Source organism: Natator depressus, chromosome 7, assembly GCF_965152275.1.
Source record: "Natator depressus isolate rNatDep1 chromosome 7, rNatDep2.hap1, whole genome shotgun sequence".
NCBI lineage: Eukaryota > Metazoa > Chordata > Testudines > Cheloniidae > Natator > Natator depressus.
In genome coordinates this window covers 88991881-89013760 of record NC_134240.1, presented here as the reverse complement: position 1 = coordinate 89013760, position 21880 = coordinate 88991881, and the positions used below count along the sequence as shown (strand labels likewise).

Here is a 21880-nt window from a genome sequence, read left to right as displayed (position 1 = left end):
TCTAACTATCTTTGTAATGTAGACCAAGCTTCATTAAGTTGAGGCTAATACCACTTTAATATTCCTTGCCTATGTGGTCGATAGTAGCTTTGTTGCATCTTTTAGCACCCTACACAGCTCTGTATACACTTTCTAATATAAATAAACCACAGTCAAACTTGAATGGAAGGAAATAGCAAAGTGACTCAGAGCGATTAGAGAAGTTGGGGCTGCTGCAGGCAATGAAGAGATTTTTGTCCTATTAAATCTTACATCCCGGAAGAGAATTGCAATAAAGTAAGTTTATTTTTAACTTCATATTATCCTAAGGGCTTCCAATAATTAAACAGTATAATAGCTGGAGAGGATGTGGATTCATGGTTAGGAGGGAGTCTGTTTAACGTGGTCCACTGCAGGAGAGTAGGAGCTAGTAGGATAAGCATTCTTCTGACAGTTCTTAAACAACAAATCAGAATCCTGTAAAACACAAAGCTGCCAGTGTCCTGTATGGGATTTTAAAGTGATCACACATTATTTCCCTGAGAAGTGCACTACAGGTTTAACATTGTATCAAAGAAAATAGAATTTCAGCACATTTATTTTATTGAGTAAAGTTAATAGTATATTGTGCCAAAATATGTCATAACTTAGCTCTATTTCAGTCATTAGAGAAGAAGGTAAGTGGAGGGGAAATGATCCAGTAATTCAAGATTATTTAAACTAGAAGCATACAGTGTTGAATTAGATTTATTTTGGAGAAAGGTAATGTAGGCTTAGACTGTTGTTAATGTTTAATGTTCTGTAGCATTCTTCACAGAAATAGTTGAGCATCAGCACATTAGTGATCCAGTCAGTGTAGTTTGGTTTGAGTGATTATAAAGCTTACTGCAGCATTCATTTGAATGCAGTCTATGAGCTAATTGGTGAATGAGTCCATAATTTATTTATAATGATAAAACTTATTTCAGATGAACAATTCCAGTCATTTTTAAAAACGTTATTTGAAAAGAAGAAAAAGGGCTTGTATGGTTCATAGAGAATTTCAGTACTAGACTGTTGAGACTGTTGTTCTGTCAGAAAGCTGTCTAAAATATTCCGTTGCTTCTTTTGCATGATAATTTTGCACTGCTTTGATCCATCTTGGTTTTAGGAGCCTTTCAGCATAAGGTGTTTTTTAAATGTCAATCGACCTTTTAGCTTACAATGTTTCAGCTTGTGGGTCTGAGTCAAGGGAAAAAAGTTTGAGGTATAGGTTTTAAGCTAGAGCTGAAGTCAAAAACAAAAAATGACAAAGATAAGTTGGAAAAATAAGTTCTGAAATAACTGGTTTCAGAGTAGCAGCCATGTTAGTCTGTATCTGCAAAAAGAACAGGAGTACTTGTGGCACCTTAGAGACGAATACATTTATTTTATTTTATTTTTTATTTATGCTCAAATAAATGTGTTCGTCTCTAAGGTGCCACAAGTACTCCTGTTCTTTTTTCTGAAATAGCTAACATTGTTTTGAATGCTAGCTAATTTTTACAGCACAATTCCTTTTCTGCTTAGGTCTATTAGGTAGCTTATGTAAGGCTCAATGAGAAATGAACCAAAGCATGAACCGTTTAATGATTCATTCCTCAGAGAATCTTAACTGTATACCAGTGAATCTGGCTTTAATACCATGAGCAATACGTTCTGAAACAGGGAGGGACTGCTACCCAGAAGCCTTTTTTTAGAACAAATAGGTAGGTGGAACTGAAATTTTTTTCATTCCATTCAAGGTTTTTGCAGTAGAAAGTACCTGAGTCATTTCAGAGATGCAGATAACATCATTGTTGCTGAAATCCCATGGAGACCTTAAAACAATGATCAGAAAACTGAACACAGTGTTAGGAATGTAAGTTTTAAGGTTGTTTGCTGAAGATAAAGGTTCCTTAAACATTTAAGGAGGAGAAAAAAAATTAGAAGCTGCTCGACAATTTTTCTTCTCAATCCAAGTGAGGTAGACTGTTCCATCTGATAAGGGAAAGAGAAGAGTCAAGACTGGAGCAGAGCCTTTGAAAGGCTAAATTGTTACCATAAGAAGTAATCTCCCTTCTAGGTTGGTTGGTTTGTTTGTCTGTTTTGTTTGTCTGTTTGTTTTTGTTTGTCTGTTTGTTTTTAAGGACTTAACATAGCTTGTTCTACCAAGTATGGCATACAGACATCATCCTTAAAATAAAGCAGAGGGTGAAAGCTCAACAGTGAAGTCAAAAACATGTTTTTGTTGTCACAAGAACAAGTGAAAACACCACACCTAGGTGAAGGATATTGTGTAGCCTGAAGCAGACAACATGGCAATGGGCTGCTCATGATGCAGCAACAGGAGATATTAGAAGGATTTAAAATAGCACCTAAACCATAGCATAATAGGAAAGCTGTGGAAGAAGCTAGTATCTTTTCTTTGGACTTACATAATCAGATTTAGCCCAGAATGCTTGGTAGCACCCTGGTAAGACCTTTGTCTTCAGGAAATAGAAAACAAGTGTGATGCTTTTCTTATATATATATTTTTTATAACTTTTAGACCTATTGCATATGGGGTTGACAGTCATTTTATACACATTTTAAGCAGGTGTTCCAGTTTTACAATGAGTTGAAATAGAAATGGAATATAATGGAAATTAACTACACAGAATTCTTATAGTAAATTTGATGATGCTGTAAACTTTAAACTTCAGTTTGTGTTCAGAATATATAAGACTTTTAGAGAAGACTTGCTAAATCGATAAGAGGCAAAGATGATTTTTCATTGCTAAATAAATGTGTTGGTTAATACTTCTGACTTCTAGGAATATAAAATTTTGTGTGACACTATGGAGTGTTTCATTGGCCAATATAAAATCATTACCTTTGCAATAGTTTCAAATATAGGAAGCTCACATACATTCTGAACGAAAAAGTCTGTAGGAAATTAAAAACTTTGTAGCTCTTCCTTTTTATTTCTCCATTTGCTAAGCTTTCTCACGAGCTCTGATCCCTCCCTCTTTGGTAATTTCTTACTGCCCTGCAAGAGTATAGTAATTTTAATCAATGATCTATTCCGTGTTCTGGGTAGATTGCAGGCTAAGGCATAAAGCCACATAGATAAAGAGGCGTATGTGTTTGTGAAAGGGTTTCATCCCGGCAGTAGAGACTCTTGGAGGCATTTTTCCTCAGTCCCTCTGAGCAGTCAGTGGTGGCACCTGTTGTACCTCTACATAAAGTACTGTGCGCTCCTTCATCTCTCCTCCTCTGAACCATCTACATTGTGTGCCCGTTCCACAAACCTCCAGGATTGCTATTACCACTGTTTGTCGAGCTGCTTGGAAATGTTTTTACAAAGGCCTTTTTCATTCTAAACACTTTTTTTTTTTTTTTTTAAAGCATCAGTTTTGGAACAGTGCCTGTGGACAGGAAAATTACTTTGAAACCAATTTTTATTTTCATTTTGGAAAATTTTCATTTCAGAATTTCTACTGACATGTCATGAAATAATGTAAAAATAATTAAAAATGAAGAAAAAACATAAAATTCCAAAACAAAAATTGAAACTGCAGAAAGTGAAATTTTTTTTTTGATTTTTCCATTAGGCCGAAAATTTCAAAAATATTTGGGTTTGTCTCAAATCAGAATGGAAACAAATTTCAAAACATAGAGATTCCCTGCAAAATGGCAATTCCAAGATTTTACCAGCTCTGTCAGCGCTAGAATTCCCTGGTCCTTGCTTATTGTCTTTTTCCCTTTCCAGGAGTGTGGAGAGGGAGGATTCTTGTGTCCTCCACCCTCTCTTGGTCACCCATTCATGCAATTAGGCACAGTCTAACTTAAACTCATTTTGGTGTTGTTTATTGGAAGTAGAGTGAACATCACAAGTACAATTAAAAGTCAGCTTGCCAACTCAGGTGAGAGAATGTTTTAGAACACGCACTAATTGTGAAGACCTGTTGGAATATTATTCCTACACTATATTTATTTAAGTGGGTTTGCAGCGAATATTCAGAATTCACTTCCCAGTTACGTGATTGAATTGGAATTTTGTGGAACCACTGCTATTTTTTGAAGCTGCTGTCTTGTGTCCCAGAACCTAGGGTTCTCTACACAAGGATGCTTTGGAAAATTAATCCGAATTAATTAAAGGTGTGAATTAAAAGTGAATTAGTTAAACTGCACTAAATCCCAGTGTGCGTGTTCTCCTTCAGAATTAAAATGACATAAATTAAATTTAGCTTACTTCACTTTGAAAGAGAATTAAGCTAAACCAAATCAAGACCATATCAGTTCTGAATGAGGCCTTGTCTGCATTAGATACTTACATCAGCATTTCTGTCTGTCTCAGGAGTGTGAAAAATCCACCCCCCCTGGGAGACATAGCTATACCAGCCTAAACTCCGGTGTAGACAGTTCTAGATTGCTGGAAAAATTCTATTGACCTAGCTACCACCTCGTGGGGAGGTGGATTATCTGTGCTGACAGCTGAATTCTTCCCGTCATCATAGGTAGCGTCTACACTGAAGCGCTACAGCAGTACGGCTGTAGCATTTTAAGTGTAGACATACCTTGAGTGTCCACATGGGGATTTAATGCAGTTTAACTAATCCACTTTTAATTCATACCTTTAGGGCTTGTCTACACTTACTGGAGGATCAATGCTGTGGTGATAGATGCTGCGGCGGTCGATTTAGAAGGTCTAGTGAAGACCCACTAAATCGACCACTGATTTCTTTCCCGTCTACTCCTGTACTCCACCTGATCGAGAAGAGTACGGGGAGTCGATTGGAGAGTGTCTCCCATCGACGTTGCATAGTGTGGACCCCGTGGTAAGTAGATCTTAGCTACGTCGATTTGAGTTACGCTATACACGTGACTCAAATTGCGTAGCTTCGGTCGACTTTTCCCTTTAGTATAGACAATGCCTTAGTTAATTGGGATTCATTTTCTTGTAAATCTCAATGTAGGGAAGCCCTGAGTTTTCTTTGGGAAAAAAAATTCAGTCTGTTGTCCTCAGAGCTGTGAAAATAACCTTTAAAAATGTGAAGAGTGTAAAATGGATGCAGCATTGTATGCCTGACTCTGTGCAGTCTGGAATAATAGCTCTGAGAGAGGCCCCTGATTTGGGGGACATATATTATCACTATTTTCATGTGAAACTTTGTGAAGGAGTTTAGCAGTGGTCGCAGAGCTGCTACATTCATGTTGTCAATAATAACCACTGACTCAAGAGATTGCAAACACACACTGTTCCATTTTGTGCACATGCCTAAGTATTTCACCCATTTTCAAACAATCGGTTTCAAAAAGGCAGCTGAAAATTCTTTTGTCTTTCCACGTTGCTATTGGGAGATTTCTAAAGAAACTTTTCTCTCAGTCACTCTGATTTAATTATTAAACTAATGTGTGTTCTTCCTTGTAAGAGGTTTAATAATTAATTGGTAAGGAGACCTGGAGAATCATCTGAGAAGTGACTTAATGTTCAACAGAGAGAGAGGATGTGTGAGGTAGTATCTTTCATTGGACCAACTTCTGTTGGTGAAAGAGAGAGCTTTTGAGCAGCACAGAGCTTATCTAGTACACTGCAAACAACAATTAATGTTCAACAGTCTTTTACCACCTTGGCTTTCTTGAATAATTCATAGGAGGGAGAAATTTTTGCTTTATCGGATTACATGAAACAAGTATACTTTTTTAAATCTACATTATTTAAGAACAAATATTGCATTTATAACAGTTGCTTTTAGATAAACTCTCCTGCCAGTTAATTGACCTTGAGGCTTATGAGCCCTCACCTTGGGACTCACAACTCCAATTAAAGTAAATTATTTAGTTGTGAGCCCACAATACCAGTCTGCTGGTTACATCTGTGTCCATTTTAATATTTTGCACTTTTATCTGGAATGCATATTTTAATAAGGCAAGTAACCAAGATGATGATCTTCTTAAAATTTGGCGTTTAGTAGGCTGGAAAAGATAGAAGCTTCTGGTTTGTAACAGCAGTTGGTTTTCATAGGATGAAACCAGCAGAAAACGACAATAAAAAACTAAACAATATTCCTGTGTACTCCTGGCAGAAATGACATTTTTTATGGATGTTGTTGTGTTACAGAATAAGGGTGGAACGGGAGAGGATATAAAAAGGAAAGAAAAATAGTGAGATTTATCAAGACTGGTAAACCTAAAGTTAGGCTTAAAAGAGTTGATCTGGTCTGAGTGTTTGCCTGTTGCGCCATGATCCCTCTACTTTGTCTGCTTTGTTTTTTATGCCAAATGTAGGGTATTCTAACTTACAAGTTTCTTATACATTATTTTAAAAGAGAGTCATTTACTTGATTTTCCCAAACTACAAGCTCTGTCATCTCACTAGGACATCAAGATTTTAATCACACAGCAATTGTCATTTTGGACCAGTAAGGCCACAGATTTAATCACCCAATAGGCTGTTCTCTAAAATGAAAGCTGAAACATTGTTAAAATCCTAGCAAGCTGACCCATTAAGAATCACGGCCTTGTGGTGATCAAAAAAAATTGCCATCTGAATCATGAATGGTATGAAATCAAGCATTCTTATTTACCCTCTCATAATATGTGAACAAGAGGGCATTCAGAGACTGAAAATTCAACAAATTTAAATATGAGGAAAGGAAATACTATTGTACTATAAACTTTGTCCGAGAGGTTATGTAGACTAAATGTTGGGTGGAACCCAAAAAAGACTTGACAGTTTGGTGGATAATGAGAATTTCAACAACTTTGATCACAGTTCCCTAATTTTAAAATGTTTCTCTTTCTTCTTGCTGGGTGCAGATCTTATGCAAACAGGAAACTGAATCCACAAAGTGCTAAGTAATGAAAGAAATGCTTTCTCTGTCCAGTTTTCTCTACCAGCTATAGTAATTTTAGGTGTTACTTGTAACCATAGCACTTCAAAAATATCAGTAATTTTTTTTGTTTTAAGATGAAGATACTTAGCTTGTTGCCTGTGCAGCACTCCCTGGTCTTAATGGAGTAGGCAAGAAGAGACTGCTATTGGTAATCAAACTTGAGTCTCTCAAATAGAACCACCATTAGGCAAACAGTGTGGTTTTTATGAGTGCTGTTAGTCGTTCGGCCACAGTCTCAAACCCATCTCAGATTAGAGTGTTTCATGGAATTTCATTGGACTTGGGCTGATATTGTACATGCCCTCTCTCTCCCTACATCTGTCATCCTCTGGTGGCAAGAGAAGGGTGGATTGGTCTGACAGTGGTCCCCTTTCCCAGAATCTTGTAATGGTTCCAAACTGTTACACTCCCCCATTTTACTAATTTGAATGGAAGAGGAAGGTGGGTATCATTACAGCTCACATTGCATCTCTTAAAAATTCCATAATGACTGTTAGAAGGTAAGAAGGCCGCATGATCCTACTCATCATAGGCAGAGGGCAGTGAGATGTGCTGTCTGTTCTGTTGCAGCCACTGATACAGTGTGCTGCTGGGTTAGTAGTGTCTATCAAGGCTTAACTCGTGCATTGTCACTTTTAGCAATCTTGTATGTAAGCTTGACAGCATAAATTGCATTAGATCTATAAATGCAGTGACTGGTCTAGTATAGTTCACACACTGTAATCATCACTTTTTATTCATTTACACTTGACTCATCCTGAACCAAAAAAAGAAACTGAAGGTGTGGTGTTTTTTTTGTTTTGTTTTTTTTAGCTTGGAACAGTAAAAGTGCAAATTATTAATGCATGTGATCATTTTTAAATTTAATAGTTGTGTCTCAGAAATGCTTTTCTCTTGCAACTGAAGTATAATAGAACCTCCGAGTTACGAACTGACCTGTCGACCAGAAGCATAGGCGCCGATTTCCATGGGGAAAAATTGGTGGATGCTCTGCGCCCACCGGCAGCTCCCGCCCCCGCCCTGCCCCGCCCCTCACCCCAGCTCACCTCTGCCTCCGCTCTGCCTTCTCCCCTGAGCACACCGCCGTCCTGCTTCTCCCCCTCCTCCCCCACCCAGCGCTTGCACCGCAAAACAGGGCAGGAGGGGGGAAGGGGAGGAACGCGGCATTCTCGGGGAAGAGGCGAGGCTGGGGTGGGGATTTAGGGAGGGGTCCAATAGGGGCAGGGATGGGGTGAAGTCAGGGTGGGGACGGGGAGGGGGCCCGAGCACCCACCGGCGCCAAGGAAAGTTGGCGCCTGTGACCAGAAGTATGCGATCACGCAGCAGCAGGGAAAAAAGAAAAAGCCTATTCAGTACAGAATTTTGTTGAGCATAAACTACTAAAGAAAATAAAAGGAAAGTTTAAAAAAAAAAAAGATTTGACAAGGTAAGGAAATTGTTTCTGTGTTTGTTTCATTTAAATTAAGATGGTTAAAAGCAGCATTTTTCTTCACAGTAAAGCTTCAAAGCTATATTAAGCTAATGTTAATTTGTAAACTTTTGAAAGAACCACCATAACATTTTGTTGACAATTACCAACATTTTAAAGTTACAACCTCCATTCCCAAGGTGTTCATATCTGAGGTTCTACTGAGTATTATCTATTGTTCTGTATATATTGGTCAGTCAGCATATCTGACTTAGACCCCATATGGGTTTATAACTTGGTTTTTGAAGAATAATTCAGCCTGGAGCACTTTTAAAAAAAAAAACATGTTTGAAGTTGCTTTATTTTTGCCCTTGATGCTATAAAATATATCCACATCTCAAAGCAAAATTTTTTGCTCTTATTGTACCACCTAAAATAACATCCATGTTTAATCAGGATTTCTCATGGGCTTTTGAGTATTCCCATAGTAAGAACTTGTGAATGTAGGTATTTGTAAAACTAAATTGAAGATTGAACTGCCATGTCATTTTAGGTCAGCTAATACTGCACTTGCTTTTAAAAAAAATCATTTAAGTATTTGTGCTGTACAGAATGGACAGAACGCAACGAATATAACACTTTTAAACAATGTTGTATAAGTTCCAAAAAAGGCCAGAGCATTTTTTCTCTTAGTATTTCAAAATGTCAGTATTATTTACATGGCAGGTTTTAATAGTTACAAGGGTCTTTCTGACAATTTGTATAACCTTCCATGTGGATTTTTATCTTTCTAACAGATTCTTTAAGTTTAGAGTTTTTAAAAATATTTTTCTCACCCTTTCATTTCTGGAATTATAAATCATGCATGGCTTCAGTCAGTGTTTGCCGCCTTTTGAAAATTGAGGCCTCCTTCAGGAAAATGAAACCAGACACATCTCCCTTCATCCCTACCATGTGGTATTGAAGGCCAAGGCAAAATTAACAGTCACTCAGAGTAGATTGTGTAGATACTCATATTGTGATGCTGCTTCTTGTTTTTACAGGTTTCAATTAACAAAATTGTTCACAAAGTTGACATTTTGAAGTATCATCATTGGCATCTGAATTAGCATCCATTGAAATGACTGGGGCTGTTCACTAAGAGCTGTTATTTCAGGCAGACATCACCGCATCGGTTACCTGCGGGTTGGGTGGCAAGGTTTTCTTTGCTACCATAACAGGTGAAGACTAATGTTAAAAAAGACAGCTGAGACTGGAGCACAGTGGAGTCCCAGCAACACCCCTTTCGATAGTCCTTTGTACTCCCCATACTTTGGAACACACTGTTTTAAATGAACCTCAATTTGTCTGATTTTTTTCAATGCTTTAACTGTACTAGGATGAATTATATAAAAATGCTACCATTCTGGGTTCTGTACACTAAGGTATACAGTACTGATGTCAATCATCTGAAAAAACAAACCCCAAAACAGGTTCCTGCACTGTATTGATGAATCTGAGGATGCTCTGCTTCTATATACGTGAAGAAAATAGGTTATTTGGCATGTCTCAACTTCTCTTTTCAACATTTTTACCAGTCTTTATTGCTGACAGTTGGTTTAGGAATATCACTGTATCTCAGGCCTGGTCTGCAGTAGAAACTTCAATCGGTTTAACTACATTGGTCAGGGGTGTGAAAAATCCACACTCTGAGCAGCATAGTTAAGGTGACCTAAGTCCCCATGTAAGCAGGGAGGTGGATTACTATACCGATGGGAAAATCCCTCTCATCGGCATAGGTAGTATCTATACTGCAACATTTTAAATGTAGACAGTCCCTCAGTTATACCCTATTACCACTGCTGCTTCATTAATCAAAAATCAAAACTACAAGTGCATGGTATATAAATTGCTATGCTCTACATTGTTGTCTGTCATCGTACTATATTTCTGTGTCATCTTTTTAACATGCTTCTTTCTCCCTGCCTTCCCCAAATGTGATGGAGCTGTGGCTTCAGAAGCTTTCAGGACTTCTTTCAGCAGAAGCAAATGCCAGCAAGCTTGTACAGGCATCTTCACCAGGCCAGAGTGCAGCCAAAACTCTCAGACTTTATCACCTTACTTTCATTAACAATCACACTGATTTGGATTTTATTCCAGCTAATATTCATGAAGCTGCAGCATCCACCAACCACAGATTTTAGTTCCCTGTTCAGTGTTAGAATTTATTTGGGGCTACATATGTGTTCAACAGATAAGAGGGGGATAATATAGCTTGGCATCTTCCTCTCTTCCAATTCCCTCAGGATTTACAGGGTTTTTAGCTACTTTGATGTGTAAACCTTGTCCACTTACCAGTATACTCTTTCGAATATCGTACCTCCATTAGTTGATTAAATCGTTATTCAAATGTCTGTGCATGTGTATCCAGTAAGTAAAGGATTTAAGCAGCTTTTTGGTTTCTAATCCAGCTCAAATCATCTCTTTCAGTAAGTTTTTTGTTTTGTTTTGTTTTGTTTTCTTTTTTTAAATGTTGAGAGCAACATGGAGATGTATAATGTTACACAATTCAGAAAGGGCTGTATGGTCACAGGCTTTGGAGCAATTAGTAATTTTCAGAGGCAGAGTAAAATAAATTGGAGCTGTGTGGCACTGTACATAGCCAGTTGTGTTTTGATAGATTGTGAAATATTACCTGGACCAAAGGTCACATCTTTAATTTATAGGTAAGACCCTTGAATTTCAGTTTAAACTGATTTTTACCAAAAAATTCCCAGGTTTTACAAAAAGTATTATTCATTTTTTTCTGATTTTCACCCTACTTTTTAATCATTCAAATATATAAAAAATAACTTGTTTTATTAGGAAACTAGAATACATTGCATGAGATAAATGTATTACAATCATACATTAGTCTGTGTGTTTATGCAAAGCTGCCTGTTGAAGGAAGGGTGTGTATTAGTCTGGAAGATACACACAATAAACAGGCACGCATGTGAGCTCTGTAGCGCGTGCACATCTGAATGTACTGATGAATCTCACACCCACCACGTACACGTTTCAAGCTGTTCGCAGATAACGGTTTAAAGATCTGACACACTAAAATGGAAAGAGAATGAAAATCTGTATCAGAATATGTTTCAGAACACAAAGTCGTACAGTATTTGAAAGTTTGAAAAAACAAAAACAGGAGAAAAGGATGAAGTTGAGTGCATGTGCTGCAAATGGTGCGTCTTAATTATTAAATGTAAATATTTAAAAGCAATTAGTTCTAAGTCTACAACAGTAAACTGTTTATTCAAATGAAAAGTTTTATTTGGGGATTAGAGAGATATTGTTTTCTTAAACTTAGAGGTGGCATTGTGTTTTGAGTTGAGTTCTGTTCTAGTTCTGCGGCAAACCACATTGATGATCGGAGTTCAAAGCATTAATCTACTGAATACTTTTCCCCCTGTCTTTCTGTTCACCAAAATAAACGCTGATGTTTACCCAGAAAAATTAATAGTAGTTTTTTGCACTGATTTTCACCTGTTTTTGTTCTTGTGGTAATAAACACTGATAAATTCCTGGGAAAAATAAAATAAAATAAAAATGAGAACAAAGGGCCCTATTTATAGGATAGTCTTACTTGAACTAACACTATTTTGGTGCAAGGGACAGGGCAGCTGTGGGGGGGCTTGGAGCTCCGGGGCCCCCACCACCCGTGGGAACTCAGAGCTCCAGGATCCCCTGCCCCCAATGGCAGAGGGGAGCTGCAAGGTCCCCCTACCCCCTCCCCAGTGGTGGGGAGCTGTGGGAATCCCCCTGCTGCCACTGCAGTGGGGAGCTGCCAGGGTATCCCCCACCCCATGGATATGCCAGGGGAGCTGCTGGGGTACCCCCACTGTCCAGGGTGCCTGGGAGCTTGGGGGCCTGCTGCCTCCCAGTCGGGAGTACCTTACAGCTCTCTGCTACTGCAGGAGGTGGCGGGACCCTGCAGCTCCCAGTCACCGAGGCTGAAGTCACGGATTCCGTGACCTCCGTGACAAAATCATAGCCCTAGTCATGGAAAATCATAATGTGGAAGACAGATGAAATATTGCGAAAAAATATTTGGATATTGCTTTCTATAATGGTAATATTATTTAGAGTACTACAAACTTCATATTTTAGACAGTCTATTTTAGAATAATTTAGAGGAAATATTACCATTGAACTGTTCAAATAAAACCTTGTGTTAATTTTCTTTTACAGATGGTGTAAACTTCCAAATTTTAAAATATAGGAAAGGAAAAAGCAAGCCCAGTTACTGTAAGTATGCAGATTTCATGAACAATTTCTGAATTTTGTACTATCTCTGACTTAGCTTCAGTAGGGTTGCCAGTTTTGGTTGGATATATTCCTGGAGATTTCTTCACGTGACATTTTAAATTAAAGATTAATCTTTAATTCTTGGAGACTCCAGGCCAATCCTGGAGGGTGGGAACCCTAAGCTTCAGTGAAGTTACTGCTGCCTCATCAGTGAAGAGAAAATCAGACCTATTATGTTCCAATGATCCCTAATTATACATTGTATTTTTAAACAGGCCTGGAGTCAGGTATAGGGTAAGTAGAGTCTATCAGGTTTAAATATTAAATCAGTAAAGGTTATGGACAGAGCAGTTGCTTCTGTGTCAGTTTATAGGGTACAGCGTTTATAAATCTTCAGAAGCATTGTATTTAAATTTACAAATGCACATAAGGGAAAATAGCTATTCATTACTGAGAGTTGTAGAATATTTGAGCCACCTGCTGATTGACATTTAATGAAATGCTCTGTGTTTTGAGTATGTTTATAACAATTTTATGGAAATAGGATAAGTATCATTCTTTTTTCATGTCCCAAGAGTATTTTTCATTTTTTAAGTCTGGAATTATTTGAATGTAACCTACTTTCTAGGCCAGTAGGGAGACAAGTGAGTGAGATCTAGTAGTATTTTATACTGTACTTTAAACTGTAGTCTGCAACTGTACACTGCAAATCTCTGGTTTAGCTGTCACTAAGGCTTTTGGGTGACTTTAATGTGAAGTATTCAAAATACACCAGTTTGATGCCATGCATCACTGACTAAAAACTACTGCTGCAGAAAAAAGAAAGTCTTTAGTTCTTCGTATGGCAGATAATGAAGGAATTATTTGAAAGAGGGATGATGATTGAGAAGAACCCTACACAACATATGCCATGGAATCAGTAACTGGAGTTGGCAGGTTGCTAAAGTATACTTCTATAAATACTGTAGGAAGAAATTTAATATTTCTTTCACAGTCCTCGGTGACAACTCCAATACCTTTATGTAAAACAGAAGATAAAAGAAAAAGTAGGCAACCAGATGTTAGAAAATAAACACGTGTGAGGGATGGTCAGAAGAACTTCATTTTGAAATGCTAATCTCTATATGGTTTCATTAAAATATTCAGAATTTCTAGAACAGTGCTATAGTTGATATGAGTAACATGTCTGAAATCCTGTTTTCTGTATCTTTTTTTTATTTGTGTAAACCTCATACATATATACTGTCTCAGTAACCTTTACAATATGTTGCTACTAATACTTAAAACAAGAAATGCTTCCCAGATTTTGTGACTGCTCAGTGAACAAGCTCTATTTCCTTCAGGCAACTTAGATTATGGCCTTGAAAATCATTTAACTGCTCTCATGGGGCAGACATAATGGCCATTTATTTGCTTCATGGAAGTGCAATTGTCTAAAATTTTCTTCCAAATTTTAAAAAAACTTGTTTAACACATGACATGTAGAAATATTAAGCACATTGAAAACACTAATTTCTTCTGTGAATATTACACACTTTTGAGGCAAAGTGTTGTGTGTGCATACGGTTAAATGCTGAGCTGGCATAGAAAGTAAGACTGCAGTGACTTTGCATAATCAAAGGTGGATTGGGTTCTTTGAAACTTCACAGAAATGTTACTCAGCCTTCGGCCAGAAGACACTTAAGTGAATTTGGATAGAAAATGTGAAATTAAAATCTAGACTACCTTTCTCTGTATTGGACTTTACATGGAGAAACAAAATAAATAATGAATCTCTGTAGGTCTTCAAATTGTCATGAGTATTGTACTCAGCAGTAGAAAATTTGGGGTCTGAACCTGCTTCCGTTGAAGTTAGTAGGAGTTTTATCGTTGTCAGGACTGGCAGTGCGTGTGTTTAATTTTATTGCATTTTAAATATCAAGATGTAAATATTGACATGAGAAGACTAAATATGTTAAGGAACATATAACTAAGATATATTATTAGTGGTCTAATTTTCATCCACCCCAAGAAAGAAAACAGGGTTTCTAGGTTTTTAAGTACTTTTGCATAAGCAATTGCATGAATCACACATTCAAAATTAAATACCAGTAACAGTTTCCTTGTTCTATAAAGAGACATGAAAATAGAGACATAGAAGTAGAAGTAATTTAATACTTGAAATGAAATTTTTTGTTCCTATATGTATGTGCTTAAGCTAAATTTAAATTATAAACACATGGTTAAGACCCATTTACATTGTATCACTGAATTATGTTTTTAAACCATAACAAGGGACAACAGTGTTGTAATAGGTACACCCTTGGGTACCCCTCAGCTCTGGCGCCATGGGGGACACCTGGAGCTCCCTGGCCTCCACTGGTAGCAGGGGAGACCCCCGCAGCTCCCCGGCCCCCGCCAGCAGCAGGGGGAAACCCCGCAGTTCCCTGCCTCAGGTGGGGGAGCTGGAACTCCCTGCTACTTGGCATCTGCCTAGTACCTTCCCATTTTATCATGGATATTTTTAGTAAAAGTCAGGGACAGGCTTTCGTGAATTTTTCTTTATTGCCTGGTTTCAGAGTAGCAGCCGTGTTAGTCTGTATTATTGCCTGTGACTTATCCTTGACTTTTAGTAAACCTATCTGTGACAAAATCTTAACCTTGACCATAATTTGCCATTTTGCCATGGTGGCCAGACAGTGAGTTTCTATGGATAGCCATTGAATTACATGTTTTTGGTTTTATCTAAGATAGTTTAAGATTTACATACTGTACATAATTTGTAGCTAAGTAACGAGAAATGCTGCATCTTAAATATGGTCTTGGTTTATTTTTAAATCACCATAGTCCTAATCTGAGTGATTTCTCTACATAGGTTGTTAGTTAAAATTGAGTTCTATGTATGTTCGCTCTCTCTTTTAAGGGCAAACTGCTGATCTGATTTGACCTACAATTAAAAACCCTGGTTGCACTGACTGACTAACATGCCCCACCTGAGACTGAAAATGAAAACTGGCCTTAATTTTGCCACAGTTTCATGTAATCTCTACGAAAGAACTGTTGTGCAGGATTCTGTGCTTTGAGAAGGCATATACATAATAATTAATGTGAACTCTTCCCAAAGTCCATATGGAATTCAGCTATAGTATTGCCAAGCCCAGTAGTTCAAAAATCGAGTCAGATCCCTGCCCCCCAATCATACATTTTTAAAAAAAGATTATCATTGTGTGTTTTGGTCTGTCTCTTGGTTTTTTTTTTTTTTTTTTTTTTGGCGGGGGGGGGGGAGATTCCCTCTGCCCACCTCCAATGTGTGTGACAGTAAGTGTTGCCAACTCTTGTAAATGCATTGAATAAAGTAACTTTGGCCCCTGGGTTGGAGCTCTCACTGACTGCCTAATGGTGCAGAGCTTCCAGCTTCTCCCCAAAATTCTAATTAATTGTGTCCCCTACCCCCTAACCCTCCAGGCCAGCAATTAATTCAGACTCCCAGCTCCCACATCCGTTTATCCCCAGTCCCCACATCAATTCTGCTCCTCCTGCAGCTCGAGGGTGGGGGTGGGGTCGTCTCTCCCTTGGGGGGCAGCTCTGGCAGGCTTCTCTTCTGCCCTTTCCCAGGCCTGTGGTTGCAGGGAGGTTGGGAGCAGAAACGAGCTATCCCATTGTTCCCAAGACGGGAGGGGGCAACACCATAAGTAGCTGAAAAAACTGTATAATAGCAAACCCCAGCAAGCGCCTGTTTGTTTTGCAGGTTGGTCATGTTCACTAGGAAGTGGAAGCAAGAGGCCAGCAGATCAAACTCTAGTCAGGCATTCAGGATGAAAATGAAGGATTAACAGTTTATCTATCAGAAATTAATTTTTTGTCTCTTAACTGGATTTTTGGTTGTCTGAGACTACTCATGCAATAGGATTCTTCCTACCCTACCCACAACTTTACAGTTGCCAATTGTTGAAGCAGAAGATAGTTGAAATACAGACCAAAACACCCAATTTTCAGTGTGACTCAATACATGATAGAGAAGATCTGTGTTCAAGTATTGTTTCTGATTTGTGCTGGAAATTAGGAATGAGTATTGTTTCCTGGCCTCTTTCTAGCTGTAGCATGGATCGGTGGATGTTTACAAACTTCCACACCAGAAACTACTTTTTAAAGTAATATGTTAGTGGTAATACAATATTTGTCACATAAAATATTAAACTGTATCCTTTGAACATCTGCTTTCAGATGAAGCTTTATTAAGCACAATACAGTCCAAAAAACACTGCAGAAGATTTGCATTTGGAAGAGCGGGTGTCACCTATTCTTATAGTTGAATTTAAAAGAGAAAATAAATGTTAGCATTGTGAGGCTGGGGCTGTGAGTTGTGCAAGTTCAATTCTGTGAGGAAATTGTTTGCTTTTGCCTTAGTTATAAGAAAAGAGTGGTTTGAATGAGGATACTGTTTTTTTCTCTGTTACTGAAGTAGTTGTTTGAGGTACCAGCTAATGAATTTGTATCAGAAAAAAAATTAATTTTGTCATAAACATTAAATGCAATAAGGCTATTGTACATGTTTGTACTGTTGTTTTTTTAGGGTTTTTTTCTACTAACTTTTTAGTAGAAAACCAGTTGGCTGGTTTTGTAAAATATTTTGAATTAGTGTACATATTTCACAGACCATTTGATAGTTTTTATTCATAGTTTCCTTTACATTTTCCTTTGTAAGCTTAATAATCAGATTTATTTCTTCAGCAAAATCTTTTATTTTTCTTTTGGCAAACATTTTTATGTTGCTGATACTTAGATTGCCTGAAGCTCATCACAAATGTTGATGACCCTCCATCAATAATGGCTTTTTGCTATGCTAAATTAAGGATTTTCTGCCTTTTTACTTACATACTAAAGTTTTTAAAATAAAATCTGTTTGTGATATATTTTAAACACTCTTGACTAAATAAGTTTAATCTCCTTCTTGCTGATTTTCTCCAGGTTTTTTTCACTTCCTTCTCTTCTTCCCCCAGCCTCTTTTGCATCTGAGAAAAAAGCAGTTTCCTTCTTTCCTGTCTTTTATCTCACTCCCGTGCAGGGTTTCCAACAGTCCCTTATTACAAGGGACGTCCCTTATTTTTTTTAATCTCTGTGCAACAAGATTCGGAGTTGGTGAGTGCTGCAAAAAGCGGCAAGAAATTACTCCTGGCAAATGTAGGTGAGTACTGCTTATTATTATTATTTATTATTAATACTATTATTAATAATATAATAATATCAAGAGGAGAAGTGGGGTGGGGTGGGCGGTGCTAAGAAAACAGTCCCTTGTTTTTGAAATAGTGTTGGCAACCCTACTCCCACATTATGTCCTGATGCACTCCTCCTACTTGATCAGGCATTTCCAGCAGGAAGTCCAGAAGATCAAATTTAACACCATTAATTTGGGCTTGAATAGGAACTGGGAGTGGCTGGCTCATTACAAAAGCAGCTTTGCCTCCCCTGGAATTGACACCTCCTCCTCTATTATTGGGAGTGGACTACATCCCCCCGATCGAATTGGCCCTGTCAACACTGGTTCTCCACTTGTGAGGTAACTCCCTTCTCTTCATGTGCCAGTATATTTATGCCTATATCTGTAATTTTCACTCAATGCATCTGAAGAAGTGGGGGTTTTACCCACGAAAGCTTATGCTCAAATAAGTCTGTTAGTCTTTAAGATGCCACCAGACTCCTGGTTGTTTTTGTGAATACAGACTAACACGGCCACCCCCGATACTTTTTCTAATAGTTGCATAGGGTCTTTTGAGCCTGGAAAGGCACATCAGGGCTTGTCCTGTGCAGGAAAGTTACCACTTGTCAGGTGGCTGTCTTCTTTCTCCTGTTAAACCTCTCAAGATGTGTGCTTTACCACTTTGCTAGTGTTAGCAAAGATATAAACCTGGGGCAGGGATGCAGCCCCATACTTTTCAACAGAGGCGCCACACAAGCTCTTACTTACCTTGTTGTGAACCTGAGAGAAATTTTAATAATCCAGTTTTTCTAGATGACGGATATGACATCAGCGGTCTGGAATTATTTTTTTTTAATTATTAAATATCCTAAGTTACTGGCTTGAGATTCTTCTAACTGCACAGCTCTTCCCTCCCTCTTCCGGGGAAAATCAAGGGCCAGTTATAATGTTTTGTTTGCTTGTGTGGGTATAGTCAGCAGTTTACAACTAAGAAAATTAGATTGTTGGAGATATGCTCAGTATTTAAAAAGCAGTAACCCACAGCTGCCTAAGTATTTCTTAAATGGCTAACTGCTTGAACAATTGATTAAGCAGAACTAGCAAGAGAATCTCCAATTTGGTGAGTTCCAGTAGTGTTACAACAGTGTCTTGATCACATCTTCCCACTTAGACTGGTTTCAAAGGGAGGCATGGCCAGTCCTCATTTGCTTGGGGGGAAGGGAGTTTGTGATGTGGAAGAAAGGAGGAGGTCTGAAGCCAGTGTTTGTACCTTTTCCCAGATACTGCTGCTACATTATAATTATTATTATAATAATATATTCGCTGAGTGTGGACAGTGTATGCAATCCCCTATGTGGAACACAGAAGAAGATATGGTCCTACCTCACTATCTACATGCATAAGTAAACACCAAAAACACAGTGCCTCTGGATGATTAGCAGAAGAAGGTTAGACAGATGTTTCAGTTTTTATATATGTGTGTTACAGCACAGGATACCTTGGCAGAAGTATTTTTTGTGTGTTGTCACTGGGCCAGGTACAGGTCAGAATTTTTTTCACAACTTTCAATATTCTGCCAGTGGCACACGTGGTGATGTGCTACATGTGACTCCCAGGGCTTGTTTAAACCAAGGTACTTTTAGCATCTGTAATTCGATAAAGCTGAAACAGTGGTCAGGTTTCCAGTGTGTACTTTTTCTTGAAGTTTTTACTTTATATTTTTTAAGCTGTAAAAATGAAAGCTTTTTAGTTGTGTCCATTTATCCAGTCATTCATTGTACAGTTTTCAGTTTTGTAGGTAATCAATGACCTGTCTGTATAATAGTCCCGGCTTCCTGGGAGTTTCTTGAACAGACTCCACAGCATTGCAGTCCATCTTTACTTTTAAGACTCTGCCTAATTTACAAAATAAGCACAGCTTCTCCTCAGGCATTAGCTAGTTCCCTAACATTTAGGAAATTACCTTAATAAAAATACTGGGTCTGCAGCCTAGCTCGACTGCTTTCGCTGTACGCTGTGCTGCTGTTCAGAATTTTTTTTTTCATATGTGATTGACAGAATAATGCTCTCCAAGGGAGAAAGGAAGGAGATTGCAAAGTTGCAGACAGTTACGGATTTGGGCAATGATCTCGCCTCTGGTTTGAGAAACTATACGTGCATCTAACCATTTTCTTCTATAGATACTTAAAGAAGTTTCATTTTCAGTGTCAGTAAGACAGCAATCATTCACAAGCAATTAAGGAAAAACCCTTTATTTTCAATTTACACAGGAGTTTATTGATTGTGTGATATGCGCCTCACCCCTCTGAACTATCAGATAGCTGATATCAATAGTGTGTTACCTTCTATGTTAATTGGATACATTGCTTACGTAAGTGCAGATAATTATTAGCCAAATTTTCAATAAGTAAATAAACCACAGAGAAACCTGGTAGTTTGATTTCATTTTCATAATGCATGTGAGTGTTTTATTACATAGTCATACTATTTCCCAAATAATACAATAAAATAATATTTTAAATAAACCACATGTGACACAGGGGTGCCTGGGCTGCCCTCACTGAAAATGCCAACCTCAGGGCAGGCTGCAAAATGAGAGCAGATTCTACCAAAACTGGTGGAGAACACTGAAGTCGGACTCACCAGCCAGTCACAAACTGTGTTCCTGATTCCCCACACTGGTTATCAAGAATCTAAAAAAAGAAATCACGCAGTCCCCATTATTGCATTCCAGTTCTCTGGCTCCTAGTCGGCACCTCAGTCCAGTGCAGTGGGAAGTTATTAAAAAAACTCGGCTCACTACAAAATGTTCTTCTGAACCACAAAGGGCCAGCCATGTTGCCAGGTCAATATTAGGTTGGATCTTACCCAAAATACCACGCTGCCAGCCAATTCTTTAGTGTCTAAAACTAAAGGTTTATTATAAAGAAAAAAGAAAGAACAAGAAGAGAGTTGTTAAATGGTAAAGCAATCAGATACATACAGGGACTTCAAAGTCCATGTATCAGGTTCTTAGCAGTGTTGGTGAGTTTGCTGGCTTGAAAGTCCTTCTGGAACACATCTACAGCTTGGATGGTTCATTCAGTCCTTTGTTCAGAGTTTGTAGAAAAGTAGTTCAGTGGTAAGAAGCAGGAATGAAGACAAAATGGAGATGGCGCAGCTGCCTTTTATATTCCTTTTGCCATGTGGCTTGTACTTCCTGTGTCCCAAATACAAGCTATACAGCACCTGGGCATGCAAAAGCCTGAAGAGTTTTCTGTCCATAGGCATGCCCCTACAAGTCCTGTTGAGTCATAAGGTGTATACCCTGGCTCCTTTCAATGGGTTTATTGTACAGCTGATTACGCTTGATGCTAGGCAATGCTGATGCCAATCTGTCTGTGGGATGTCACCCAGAAGCAAAGCACAATTTTGGAAATATGAATACCATACATATCTATAACTTACAATACAAAGGTGATACAAACATAAACAAGATCATCATACTTGGGAAAACAGCATTTTCACAGATACCTTACACGGCATATCTGGTCAGATTCCTTGCAATTTTATAATATTGGTAACATTAATATTATAAACAGTCTCCAATATTCCATACAGCTTCACACCTCAGATATGCTATTATAGTGGAGCTAGCAGTGACACACATGTATTTAAGGTTGCCTAACACTTCCTATGATAAGCACTCCTGTTTTAGGTTACTTGTAATTTTGCCAAATTTTAACCGTTTGGGTGGAAGCTTTCTGTTCTTGTTCTTTGCTTCTGGCTGAAATTCTCGGACAAAGTGCAGCCCTTTCCAAGAATGAGGTATATTTTGGGGAAGGGAGAGTTTTGGTAATCTTTAATTTTTTTCAATTGCTTCTTTGAACTCCAGCTTCTCCATGGTTTTGAACGAAAACTAGAATCTTGACGGGGCTATTGCTGGGGTCTTTCATTGTCCCCATGAAAATTCAACCAGATTTGGGTAAGGTATAAGCCTCAAAAATTGCCATTTGCACATAATTGGTAGATGTTTTGAGAGGCTTTCTGCTAAAACCTCGGACTGTTGCTCTGCAATGAGCATATTCCAGCATCACTGACCCTCCTTCTGTACTGAGCATGCCTCCTGGTGCTGTAGAACTTGAGCTCTGGCCAGGACACAGCAGCAGACACCCCTTTAGCCTATGGGAA

At 38.2% G+C, this 21880-nt stretch overlaps 1 protein-coding gene across 5 annotated transcripts in view; it reads left to right on the top strand.

Moving 5' to 3' along the window:
- Nucleotides 1-21880, top strand: part of SGMS1 (sphingomyelin synthase 1) — a 221983-nt gene that overhangs the window by 153969 nt on the left and 46134 nt on the right. For 3 of the 5 annotated variants that reach the window (XM_074959009.1, XM_074959011.1, XM_074959010.1), the window contains 2 exons: nt 12478-12534; nt 17514-17698. Coding sequence is in view for 1 of the 5 variants with exons in the window: in XM_074959019.1 (XP_074815120.1) it covers nt 12478-12534; nt 17482-17698 (274 nt within the window). In the remaining 4 variants the exon portion in view is untranslated. Of the gene's footprint in view, nt 1-12477; nt 12535-17481; nt 17699-21880 lie in introns of those variants that run through there. The other 2 variants (XM_074959019.1, XM_074959015.1) reach the window with 2 other exon arrangements.